Raw genomic sequence first — 13,997 nt, forward strand, 5'->3', positions numbered from 1 at the left:
GAGCACTTCCTGACTGGGCTCCGCCTCAATGACTAAAGGAGGAAGTGTTTGTCACCCTGAGCTCTGCCCCCGAGCCTGGCTCACAGCCAGTCAGCGAGGCCCGGCGAGGGGGGTGAGCTGAGGTGGGCGAGTCCTTGCAGGGTGGGAGAGTTTACCTGAGGAAGTACCAGGCTAGCAGTGCGATGATGAGCAGCAGCAGGGACAGGACCAGCACGGTGGGGAGGATGTGGTTGCTTGGGTTTGTCAAGTCGCCTGCTGAGGAAGAAGGAGAGGCAGAGCCGGGGGGTCAGGGAGCACCGTCAACAAAGAGGCAGGAAGAGGGGTGCAAGGACGACGATATACGTGCATGTGTGCGGCTGCATTCATGTGTTTGGGCCTCGTGGATATGCGATAAAACAAAATCAAAACTTGGCACAGCAACACACCTCCCATGGTCTCTACTGGCCACAGGCCTGATTTAATAACTGGCTTCTTCAGCAGTATTTTGTCTACAGAGATAAGCATCAGCTCATTTCATCCTGCCAGTGTGTCTAACAGAAAATCAGAGGCTTTAAGAATGGAGACCGAGCCAAGACTCATAGCCACACAACCAGCTATTAACTATGTTTATAAAGACGCACAATAAGCCATAAATTACTGTCCAGGGCTGCTGAAGTTCATTGTGATCCGGTAATAACAAGGCTGTAGAAAAGGCTATCATCAAGCAGATGCATGCGCCGAGGAAGATGCATAATAATCATATCTTGGAGGAAAGTGATGACTGCAGTGGAGAGCGATGGGATTTTATCGCTATCTCAAATTGTTCAGTGCTACTCAGTCTCACATGTCGAGGTGCATCGCTCTTGTTATTGTTCTTACCTTGCGTATGGTTGCCACTGCCGGTGGAATTGGATGTTGTTGTGGTTGCCACCAAAAACAGAAGTGGGACCATTGTGACTGCAGAAAAACAAAATGAAGACGGATATTAAATTTAGTGCCAGACATGTCTTGCAAAGTGAAGATTCATGGGAACATGGCCGCTGGATAATATCACCATTAGGGGAACACAAAAGCCATTGACAGATCTGAGGCATATTTCTTTATTGGTGACTGACGCTTTTGGGAATGTGCTCATCGGTGCAAAGTTCATGAAGGCACAATGGAACAACACACTCATATCCTGGTCATTCATTAGTGCTGTCATAAAGCTCACAGTGTAACGCCTAACATGTCCACATGGGGGCACAAGACTCCAATATATGTAAAGCAAGGCTGGCCATGATGACACGCTTCCTCACCAACCCATTGAGAAAAAAAATAACATCCATGCAAGAGAAATTTAAATGAATATAAGAGAGAAAAGTGACATATATGTTTAAGGTCCAGTATGTAGGATTTAAGAGGATAATAAAGAGGATGTTATCCATAATTAAGATTGAATTAGTGTATAATCACCTGAAACCAAGCGTCATTGTGTTTTATCTCAGAAGGAGCCTTTTATACCTACAGAGATATCTTCCACCGTCTCCTCCATGATGCACTGCCATGTTTCTACAGTAGCCCTGGATTGACAGAACCCAACACTGGCTCTAATGAGGCCCTCTCACATTTTCTGCGTATTTAGCGGCCACCGTAGGGGAGACGAGGAGTGTTAAATTGGTTGCAATCTGCAACCACACTGCTGAAACACTGGACCACTGCCCAAACACTGGACTTCTTAAACGTATTAAAGTTGTGGTTAAACGGTGACAAATTCCATTACCTCATAGCACATCTTTAGAGTATAGACAGGAAGATAAAGAGCAAGACGTCACCCCTGCTTCAAGTGAGTCGGGCAACACTTGTTATATAAAATACAGATCTGATCAAGGGACCACATCTAACCTGAGGAAACACACCAAGTGTTCCCCGCAGTGCCCACAGCCAAAGTTAAACCCCTTTATGAAAGGTGAAACCTGAAGTGAAGCACCGACAACTTCACTGACATCTTGAGGTATTTAGTTAAACAGTTGAGATAACTGGGCTGTCATGGTTTAAATTATCTGATAAAACTCAGCTGCTGGCTGAATTCCTTACCAACATGCTGTTCAGTACACTAAAACAGGAATTTAGATTTTTTTCTGATGTTTGACACCATAGTATGACACCAATAGTATGGGAATTTACTGGCATACTATAGTATGCAAGCACTACAACAGTAACAAGAACAATATAACAGACAATGTCTGTGCTGCTTCTTCTGCTCTGGCCTGCCCACTGTTACACTAATGTTCCAAGTATTGACAGTTATGTATATTTTTATATAAAGTCCAATACTGTGCTGATATTCCATCAGTTTCTATATTGTTAGTCCAGTTATCAACGTTGAATAAAGTGCACAGAGTAAAACAAGTTTGTTCTGCTGCTTCCAGGTCTTTGAACAGCTCCCTCTTTTTGAAGAAATACCAGTGTTACACCTGATTTGGCATCTTATAATTTACAACTGATATATTTTTTCGCATCGGTTCAAATGTTAATGGTACCCAACCCTAATTGAACCCATCCCTACTCAATGCAGTGCTCCTCACCACTCTAATAAGGCATATGGACTCGCTTTAATCAGTGCATTATCAGATTGAGCTGTTTAAATGCCACTCGGAGCTGATAACAGCTGTTTCCTTCTGCTGTTTCCGTGGCAATGCCATGCTGAAACGCGTCCCTTCCAGGATATAGCACGCGCAGGGTCTTAATGTGCTATATGTTACAAATCACAACACTAACAGATGCAACATGCGTGCCAACACAAGGCCTGGATGTCAGCTGACGTCGAACTAAAGAATGAGTAGTTAAGCCAAGCTGACCACGATGTATCAAGAAAAGAAATCTAGACTCCGGCAGCGACGGGCTTAACACCTACACCCTTCACACTCTGCTCTTTGCCACCTCTCCCTTCCTCTTTGATAACATCACCCCGACACAAACACATGCATCGCTAACACGCACGCCGGGCCGTGCACGCCGACACCCACAGCACCATGAGCTCCGTCCAGACTCCCCACCCCCTCCCCTCCCTGCACACAGTGACATCTAGGAGTCTCAGCTGAATGATCACTCCCTCATTTTCTCCTGGTGGAAGAAGAATGCAGCGGAGGGAGGATGGAGGAGTATCTCCGATCGATTCTCGCGTTTGAGCATTCAGAGCGGGTTTCACATCACATTGATTTAAGCACCTCAGTTCTTTTGAAAGCCATAGTAATTTATAAAAGAAAACCATGAAGCCTTGAGGGTTTTTTTTCTTTATTTACCCCAAAGCGCTGTAAAAGTTGGGATCTAAGCAAAGCACACTAGCACTGAGCTGCTATAAACTGCCATAATGAAGCAGAGCACTGCAGGTGTGTGTGTGTGTGTGAGTGTGTGTGTGTGTGTGTGTGCTTTGCAGCTGCGGTGAAAAGAAAAGCCCAGGCCAAGTGCATAGTCAATGAAGACACTGTGTGTTGAAGCCTCCACGCTGTGCCGCAGTGTCCTGTAATGTGTCCAGGCAGGACACCGGAGGAATGTAGAGGCAGCAGAGCAGAGACACCGACTGCAGCGAGGAGAGAGGGAGCAGAAGGTCCAGGTCAATAATATTTCCTGGAGCGATTAATAAACCCTGACATGTCCCCCCTCCTTGCCCCCATGGGGGAGACTGATGAGAGAATTCTAATGAGAGACGAGAGGAGAGGAGGAGAGTGCTACCCCCAGCTCTCCTCGCTCTTCATCCCCCCTCTTCTTTAAGACTCTGTCTGCAAATGTCACAAGCTCGGATGAAGGGGGAGGATATTGAGCTGAGTTAGTACCGTGTGTTGATCCTGAGGGTAGGACTCTGAGGTTTTGTGGTGTGGTAACTCTCGGCGCCATTTGGGACTTTCCACTACACAAGCTCGATTGAATTTTATGTATGCCTTGTCTGTTTGTTTGTTTGTTTGTGTGTATGATGGCTCAACAGGGGGACACCCCAGCAGAGTGCTCATAGCTCGCCCCCGGGCTGTGTCTTGTGGTAAAGTGTTGCTGCTCCTCTCCTCTCCATCACCTCCGGAGATGTCATGTTAGCCTCCGACCCCTGCGTGGCTCAACTGCTCCTCAGGGACCTCAGCCTGTTTCCCCCTCCTCGCTCTCTAGCTTTTCCCATCTTGTCACTGCGGCGATCTCTAGCCTGACCTCTCCAGCATCTCAGAGGAGATCGCCAACTTCCTTTCCGCTCTCTTTGTGGGGAAATGTCCCTCACGTAACTTTAAACAACGCAGCTTCCTCTGCCTCCGGGTATCTAATCTCTTTTTATTTCTCCTCGCTCAGCACAAACCAGCCAACACCACAAGTCTCAAATTAGACTATTAGTGTTCGTCATCATTTAGCTCGGGTCAGACTCTGGGCAAACGGCTATCATCACATTGTGTGTGTGTGCTCCCAACTGTGTATTGTCCTTTCTCCATTTAGCACTCCGCAGCTAGTCACCAACCATCAGCCATAATGAAAATAGGTCATGGGAGATGTCAGCTCGGGGGAAGTTCTAAGGCGTCCTTATTTTTCCGATAGGAGACATTTGCAAGTAGCCCGGGGGAAAGGGTATTGTCCTGGCCAGCTAGTCGGACAGTTATTTCAGTGCCGTGTGTGTCCCGAGTTACCCAGCATGCACAGAGTTCGCTCCGTGTCACGGCGGGTCGTCCTGGGCTGCAGAATGGGACGCCTTCAGCTGTATTGACAGGAGCTGCAGTTCAAACACCAATTTAATATGATGGCAGAAGGAGATTATGCCTCAACTCAAACCACTGCAGGCCCTGTCCACACGGACAAGGGTTTCTTAAAACAAAGCATTTGTCTTTGCACCTTGGCCTTTCATGAACTGCATTTTAGGTCCCTAACATTGATCTTCTGGGAAACACCAACGCCCCTTCGCTTCATAATCAGGCTCTCATCAGTGAATGTCACAACACTGGCGAGTGTGAACTCGGAGTACGTGTTAGTCATATGATTTCTCAGTATTTGAAATAGTACACTGACGAAATGGATGTTATGCTGTCCATATTTAGAAGGACATGATCGGACATCAATGATAGAGAAGAGAGACACAAATGGCTGCTAACGATGTTTTAACAGCATTATCCAGGAAGAGTCTGTGAAGTACAGTCGTTTCCTTGCCTCCGTCATAGTATTTTCAGTAACTAAGCAACCAACCATAGTGTTTACGATCTGCTTCTTGTTTACATCGGCACGCACAGGCCCAGTACAGATGAACTGCCATCTGATACACGTTTTAGTCTGGACGGAGATCCTTTTTTGTTTTAAGTCAGTCTTAAAGCGATATGTACTCCGAGTTATTGGTCAATGTTTTCATTAGTACAGCATGTAAGTGAGTACTTGTGAGTACAGCCAATGACATTGTTTAATTTCACAATATGCAAATACTCAGACAGCAGCTTTCAACACACGAAAACACTTGAATACTATTGATCATAATCATGTCATCACTCAGACAAGCTCCATACTGTACATGACAACACCACGGCCAGTGTTATGTGTTTATAGAGTCCTCCAGCATCTGGTATGCACTGTGTGACTCACAGCTCCGTCTCCGCTGATTACAACCCTCCCACCTGTGAGTACCTGCATACCTCACAGCATATAAACAAAAGCTTGGACAAGCACGGATATCATCGTGTCATATCTCACAGCCAGGCAACAGAGAATACAAACAGACCACTACAAGGCCTCTCTTCTGCTTCTTTCTTCTAGCTCCAAGCATGAAAAAGACAGCGTGGGGGATTCTGACTCATGGTGAATCTTTATGGTCCCAAACCAAAAAGCTGATAAATGTTTTGCCCCTGACAGTGTTTTGTTTTTGGAGGATGAGCTATCCCTCTCAGTGGACCTGTGTTTTCCTTGTGGTGTGCTTCCTGCTCTGTCATTCCTTCAGTCTGGGTTTTAAAAAAAACAAGCCTCGAGTGACATAATGATACCCCTGCAGCTCTCCACTATTGTCTCACTAATTAGCCCCAGAAACCCGACTATCAGAAGAGGACAAGCTCGTTACAATTAGAAGATAAGACGGAGAAATTGGCTGTCTTCGCCTCTGACAGGAAACGCGGTGTTCCCTGGCATCGCGTCTTCCCGTGGACAGAGCTCTGTCAGTTCCACTGAATGTGGTTTCTCTGGGCACAGAGTCTCTCTGTCTCTTCAAATACATCAGCTGGGGAATTCGGAAAATGGGCGGTGGGTGTAGGGGCGATGAGACAGGGCGAGCGGCCACTAGGTACATTGTGTCCTCTGAGCAAAAAAAGCTGCCAGATTGTTTACCCTTCAGGCTACATGTTCTTTTTTATATAACCGAAACCTGCGAGATGGCTTATTAGAGGAAAAACAACCAGTAACTTAACTTCTGCACTTCTTCAAACATTTTTTACAATTTAAATCGCTTTCTTGCAGAGAACTAGGTGAGAAAATCAATATCACTGTCATTTTCCTGCACAAGAGATGTCAATTTTGGTTAATATTGAAGTTAACAGCCAGACATCCATTGACCTGTAACTAACTGGTTAATTAAAAAAAAAGGAGCACACTGGACCATCTCCCAGTCACCGTTGAGGAAGAGACAGATAACCTAGTTGTGACGCAGCTTTCATCTCATTCACCAAGATGGTCGGAGGAGAGGGGCGGGTTAGGCCGCCATGGGTGAGGGGGGAAGACAGGGATGAGGAAGGGTAGACAAGGGGTGAAAATGCATGTATTGTAACGTGTTCTGTAACATTCTTTAAAAAATAGTGTCAAAAGCATCAAGCTGTGACTTGCTGTTTTCCCCTGCTTCCTGTCTTAAAGCTAAGCTAAGCTAACACAAAACGGACAAGAGAGTGGCATCTGTATGTGTATATTAATCCTTTAAATCAACTGCAAATCCTACTGAATGTAGGCTACACAGTAATTATTATGATAAGCACTGTATGGCTAGACAGATAAAGTGGCTGGCCAATGTTAGCTTATTACAGATTTAGCAGTAATGCTAATGCCAGACGATAAGTAACACTCCTGTGCCAGCGGTGTAAACGCCAACACTTCCATGGTTCTCCAAACTCCCACTCTGGACTGCTAGCTGCATGGCTAACTGAGCTAACTAGCTAGTTACTTAGCAGCAGTTAGGAGTTACTCTAGTGATATGCGGCCCCCTATTTGTAATATTTTGAGTTTGGCCAGTTTTTACATATTGTACCTTTTTAAAATGATTATAGTGTAGCATAGCCCTAATTCTCTTATTTAATGTCAAGTCCAGTTGTATGTGCAGAAGACTGACATGACACTGACATTACAACGGTCATGAACAAGGAGGAATCTTGACATATTTTAGATCGTTATCATTAAGTGTCATCTGTCAATAAACCATAACCCTCTCTAGAAATGGCATTATTGACCGAATGACACTCAGTGACAACAGTCAGACAGTAATTCAAGATGTCACTCTTATGCACAGACACTTTCAAATATTGTGTTACCTAATGAACCCGCTCCGTCCTACAATATGCACATGTGGCCGTGGGTGACAGCATCAGCGTTGGCGCAATTATTTCTGGGTCAACATACTCGTCCTCGTAAGGCGCTCTATTTAAAACAAGATCAAGTGACTTCGTCTTTGTTAGCAGCTTGCTCACTGTGGTGCTACCGCAGAGTGAACTGCGCGCGGAATAGAGAAGTCTTATTTATAGAGCAAAGCTGCAAGAGCTGATCAGTGTGATGTCGAGTCATGCTGTGGTTGGATGCTGTATTGTGTTTGTTCCCGTAACTGCAGTAACAGGTGTAACATTTTTGTGGCAATGGTTGGTTTGCACGTGCTGTCGAGAGGTGGTGAGGGAGAAGGTGATGCTTTGGGTTTTGTGTGTGTTGGCATAACGTCTTCTCCTGTTGCTCACCAGTACAGGTTGCAGACACAAACATGAATAAATTACCAAAGCAATTAAAGGTTACAGCCTCTGCTGCATAGATTTTGACCATTATTTTAAAAATGCACCTCTTATGAGTCCCTCGACTATGTTGAAATGCAACTCACAGGAGTGCTCTTACAGTTGTATATGTTTCTAATGTGAAGGAAAACAATAAGCGCTGGTAAAGTTTTAAGGGAGTCCAATTCGACCAGAAAACTGCAGGTCGTATAAGTCCATGCTTTCTATTTGAGTAGGTCGTCCTCGTGTCACCTTTCTGCCTCTGTGCTCTCTGCCTTTGGGGCCGGGTTAGCTATTTAAAGGACAGCACGCTACATTCACAGTCCTCACTGAGGAAATGAAGCTGGGGTGTCCATGTCGTCTCACAGATGTGTGACCAGATGCGACGTAACCGAGTTGGACAAGGTGATCAGCGTTGCTCCCTATCCACCGATCCTTGAAGACCACATCCATGATCCAAATTCAGACTGTATTACAGAGCAGTTCATGTGTACATATATTTTGAGAAGCCAGTTTTCTCTTCTTTCAGAGGGGATTTTAGAAAGTACACTGTGGAAAATGTAGATCTGATTGAACACCTATGCCGCTGTTCTTCACAATGCGTTCCCATGGTAACCTGACCAGCAGCACTGCCACCGACGTGGCACCTGTGGGATGCTGAACATGTCAACCCAGCAGACAGACACGCTTTGTAAACCCGAGAACCTGATGTCAATCCTGCCTTTTGTCTGAGTCAACAGCTCCTGGAGAACAGTGACGTCTGATAAAAAGCGTTGGAAGGAGTGTAAAGATATAATATGTAACCTTTCTGCATTAAAATGTCTAAGAAGGACTAGACCTTTTGTTGAGTTATGTGGATCTAGCATGTGTGGATGGAGGCTTTAGAGCTGCTGGTGCCTCTAATTCAGCTAGACCTAATTTAGATACATAAAGATTAGTTGTAGTTGTGTCACACGCTGCAGTATCTCACACCAGAGCTATCTATAGCACCATTGTACAGTAACAACTCTACCTCTGCAGCGCTGCTCTCTTGCCAATCCGGGTTCCTCCCCTCCTGCGCTCCTAGCATTGTCATTAATCAATTCCTGCCTCCTTCCCAGGGCGCCCAGACGCTGTGGCAGTGGTAATGACCTTGGAGACCTGCTGGCTCCGCTCTGCAGCGTCAGCCCTTCACGTCTATGGGAACAAATGTAGCATCTCCCAAAAGAGACCTGAGCTGAACGTGTGAGAAAATGCATATGTGCTGGTGTTATGTTTGCATGCAGGAACTTTTACTGCATAAAAGAACAAAGACAAATCCATATGGGCTAATGGCAGGAAGAAAAAAAAAAGCTGTGGTTGGTTGCCAGGTTCAGGCCAAAACATCCTGTTGACTGAGATATGGCGGCTACTGTGTCTGACCCTAAAAGCACCGCCATTAGAGCAGTCCTCACTGGAAATGAGAGCTTTTAGCTGCTGCACATTAGTTAAGAATAACACTGTGCTAGATGAGAAGCGATTATTGATAATCCTCTTAAAAACATTCCAGCCATAACTGTAACATTTGAGAGCAGCTCTCATTTAGCGTGCGACTTAACGTCTTCAGCCTTTAAAAGCTACTGTCAAATTCTGGTCAGGCATGGAAACCAAGAGTGTAATTGGTTGTAAATATTTACTCCAGTCTGTCGTCTGCACTCGCACCACATCTGAGCTTACACTCGGTCGGCTTGTTTGAGTGTCACTTGTGTGAGTGTGTCACAGACACACACAGTCACAGTTAATTATTGCGAGGCGCCAGTAGGTCTTTCAATCACTTCTGATCCGCAGATTTACACGCGTGCACAAACGCACTACATGCATACGTTTCAGCACCAAATCTGCTAACAATTGGCATGCAAAGCTACTGCCTGGCTGCTTGGCATGAAATACACACACACACATGGGGACACGCACATACCCACAAATCCACAAGCGCACCACGGGAGGGGTCCATGGGAAACGCATGTGCCAGAGCCTGCTTGAGAACCAGCGTGCCAGAAATCATTCTGCTCGTGGTCCATCATCCTCAACATGTGTGTGTATGTATGTAGGGGAATAATCTCTCCGTGAGGGTCTCATCATCCTCCAGGCCCGTTACACCTCCCGACCTGACAACACTGAACACCGAGGCATCCATCTTTCTCCCACCATGACACCTCTGGGATTTACCTCCACCCCCCTTTCAATTATTCAACGGCAGCGCAATTACGGGCTGGAATCAGAGCCATCGATAGCCGGCGTAATGCACGGCAGCTGGGCTGAAAATGACGAAACCAGAGCTGTGACACTTCTCATTATCGCCCAGCACTCTGTGATTACCGGCACTCTGCTAGGAACAGGTATTAGTGTGAGAAACATGTAGAGGGAAGGTGAGAGAGACGAAGAAGAAGAAGAAGAAGAAGGGATTGTGTGTAAAGCTTGGGGCCTGTCAGCGTGGTGATGTATGGGAAATTTACTGCTCAACTAGTAGGGCCATTAAGAGGAGTAGAAATGCGAAACATACAGTGGTAAACTAATGAGTTCTTAGGCTACTGAATATAAGGCTGTAGGCTCCTTTTTTGGAGGTATGAGTGCAGGTCGGACGTGCATTCTTCAAGGATAACTCTCATTATACAGAATTGGAAAACAGGACGTTTATCAAGGGAAGGGGTGCGAGCCTCATGCTCAATAACATTAATATAAATAATCCAAAAGCTTGTCTTTGAACAAAAGACACAAACAAACACAGAAAGTAGTAGCCGGAAATCCATGTAGCTGCAGCAAACTGCCAGCGATTAGCCACAACTGGATTCTCCCTTTATCAGAACCAAGCAGTCAATAAAAACTGCATTGTTTGACTGCAATTTGGAAACTTGTTGACAAAATAACTCTGTGCAGTCCTGCTTTCACTACTACTCCTCGAGCAGCCACACACAGGCTAAATATGAGCCACTACGCAAACAAACCGGCAGGTAAACAACAAGAAAGTAGACCAGGAAGTGTGCTGTGCAGTCAGAAGATACAGGGATACCTCGGGGACATCTTTCTGTGTTTACTTTCACTTGCACCCGAAGAAAAGTATCCTAGATTTATTTTCTGTAAAATTTTAAAGGGATAGTTCGGGGTAAATAATTAACTATTTGTTTTTTTGGAGCTAGAAGTGACCACTTTGAATGAGAGGGTGGAGCTGGGGAGCATTTCCTGACTGGATCTGAGTGAGAACCAGAGGACACGCTGTGGTAGCAACTTGTAAATCGCAAAATCAACATCATGCTGTATTGAAGAAGACTTGAAGCTAGACATTGAGACCATAAACTCATTAGTAAACTGTTTACTGAGGTGATAAATCAAGGGAGAAGTAGGCTCAATTTGTTATCATTATTATTATTATTATTTTTCATAAGCTTACATGCAATCTGACCTCTTATTGGAACCAGTGCAGTCGCCCCCTGCTGGTCAGGGAGGGAAATGCAGTTAAGGCACTTTCCACCTTTCAGATCCGAAAGCTTCCTTCATATTTATCACAGTCATTTGTTCAGAAACCACATCCTCTCTGACTCTAAGCCTCTGGAATTTGCTGAACTCCATTAACGCATCAGACTGAATCTGAAACAATAAACAAAATGATGACTGGTGGTCACATTGTTGGTAAATCACCTCTTTAACCGACCATAAATTTGTCAGAGTCCTTTCTACAAAGTTTGAATGGTCAATAAACGGGATTAAGCAGATTAAAATGTAGTTTCCACGCTGATTCATAACAGCTGACTCAGATGCCGCCTTGGAGCCTGGTTTTAGAGCCTAAGAAGCAGTCAGACTGCCTCCCCGGAGAAATGCAGGGCTCATTTTTATGTCATGTTATTCAAGCGCAGAAATAACAGGCAATTGAGGAGTCCTGTGGGACAAAGAAACCCACCTCACTCAAATAAATTAAAATAAATAGCAGTGTCAGTGCCGGTAATGATGACACTCCACAAAGCTTTTCTCGCCGAGAGATTTATTTAACATCAGCGCTGATGCAGAGGCTGCTGGCTAAACAGACCACCCCCTGGAGAAAAGAGAGGGGATCTTGCACAGAACCCCTATTTTCAGACACAGAGAGACAAGAGATAACCACACTCCTTCGGGATCTGTGCAGGACAGACAAGATCTACCCCCCCAAAAAAAACCTTTCATTCCCTGAGAGAAGGATGGGGAGGAGGAGGAGGAGGGGAGGACAGCGGTGGAGAAACGAGTGATAAGCACCGCTGCGGGAGAACAAAAAGCCACTTGATTCTGAGGGGAGGAAAAAAGGAAGGAGGAGGAGACGTGGGACCAGAAAGGGATAAGTGAACAGCCCACGCTGCGAGGATGAGGAGCATGCCTCTGCTGCTCTTCGGAGATAGAGCAGACCTGTCTGCTACAGTGCAGACGCAGACCATAAATCCCTCCTGTGAGTCTTTAAAAAGGGGATACAAGGAGCGAGTCTTCTGGCTGCTGACACGTCCCCAGACCGTCTGCACGGAAAGTGAGATTTTTACTGTCAGAAAGCCGCAGTGTTGCGCTTCATCCTCCAGTAAAACAGGCCCCTTCATCACGCACCCATCCGGCGACAACAGGTTTGACAAGCAAAAACAAAAACAACTGGTATTTTCACAGCCTAGCAGTCCAGATTCACAGAGAAAGCGCGGCGATTCCAGCAGCCTGCCTTCTAGGAGAAACTGGAAGTGGAAGCACAGTAATTATGTTACCCCAAACCTCAACCTGACACGTTTTTCACAATCCTCTTTTGCAGGATCACGGCCCCTGCGGAGCACATTATGAGCAGCACTTTTGTTGATTAAGATTGTGTAACCCTGTTGTTTGCCTGAATTCTATAGAAATATGAGTCATTCAGCGAGGCCTTAGGCACCATAGTGAGCCTCATTGTCCTCCCGCCTAAGCAGGCTTGTTACGCGAATGAGAAAGGACACGCGCACATACACACCATATTGAGAGCGAATGAGTGTTCTACGTCGAAGGCCTCTCGGAGAACTCGCTGCCCTCTTGGAAAAAAGGAAGTGCAACATCCAGTGTTCACACAGTGCTGACAAAAGCTCTGCAAGACGGGCCGGCATGCAGGGAGAGTCGTGGGCAGCCACTAACAGGTCTTGACAGAGGCATGGAGGCATGACAGGGCAGCAGAAATCATGGACATAAACACCAGGCGGGGGCAGAAGGAGGAGGTGGTGACATATTGAGTATCACTAAATCTCAAGAACAGACAAATGTGTTTGACCTGCAGGCCACCGAGGTAACACAAGGGTCAAGATCTCAGCTCTGCTTATGTCTGTGAGACAAGACAGAAAACTAAATCAACACAGTTTCATGCCAAACACCTGACAGAGTCTGAAAGTCGTTACCAACATTACATAATCAGATTTCTTTCAGTTTGGTGAACAAAAACCTTGCCGACACTCCAGCAAAGATGAAAACAAAAGCCTCTGTGCAAATACTTTCTGACCCAGGTCTGTTTTTCAGCGCTGAATAGGGATGCTGAAGGTTGAGGAGCTACAGGGGACTGCAGCATTATGTAAAGTATAAATAAAGTGTGGAGGGGGGGGGGGGGCTTTGAGAGAAGTCGAGAGGGCAAAACAACCTTCAAGAGAAGAAGAAATATCTTTGCTGTTATGAAAACATTTCAGAAGTTCATCTGAAACGTCAGGATGTCCTCTGTCGGTGAGAACTTCTGGGTCTCCGCAGCTGACGTTTGCGGCGTGCGATCTGGGTCACACTTCTAATAAAAGCTACTGTATTTGCACATAGGAGCGCATGCATGCATGCGGGTCTGCGTGCATGCATGTCTGTGTGTGTGTGCGTGTTTTCTGCAGTGTAAGCACATGCTGTCCTCCATCTGCCGTTTGATAGAGACCGTTTCCTTTCCTGTGCAGCCAGCCAACCAGCCAGCCTTCCTGTACCGCTCTGCTCCAGAGGGGAAATGGGAGCAAGACTGCCACACACTCCTGACAGAAAACCCCTGGATAAGATACGTACACATGCAGACACAGTCGGACAGACAATGACTTGGCCACACATTTTAACACAAACACACTCAGTCTCCTC

General features: G+C 45.9%; 2 protein-coding genes across 8 annotated transcripts in view; one reads left to right on the plus strand and one right to left on the minus strand.

Annotated features, from left to right (window-relative positions):
- The window catches only part of clrn3 (clarin 3), a 92,948-nt gene that overhangs the window by 42,511 nt on the left and 36,440 nt on the right, over positions 1 to 13,997 (plus strand). The gene's annotated exons all lie outside the window — the stretch shown is intronic.
- Positions 1 to 13,997, minus strand: part of ptprea (protein tyrosine phosphatase receptor type Ea) — a 59,416-nt gene that overhangs the window by 13,507 nt on the left and 31,912 nt on the right. For all 6 annotated transcript variants that reach the window (XM_084341483.1, XM_084341481.1, XM_084341482.1 and 3 more), the window contains exons 3-4: positions 859 to 936; positions 156 to 255 (exon numbers count right to left, since the gene is read on the minus strand). In XM_084341483.1, coding sequence (XP_084197609.1) covers positions 156 to 255; positions 859 to 931 — 173 coding nt within the window. In that variant the 5' untranslated portion in view covers positions 932 to 936. The remainder of the gene's footprint in view (positions 1 to 155; positions 256 to 858; positions 937 to 13,997) is intronic.

Source organism: Pagrus pagrus (genome assembly GCF_965226575.1).
Source record: "Pagrus pagrus genome assembly, chromosome: 21".
Classification (NCBI taxonomy): domain Eukaryota; kingdom Metazoa; phylum Chordata; class Actinopteri; order Spariformes; family Sparidae; genus Pagrus; species Pagrus pagrus.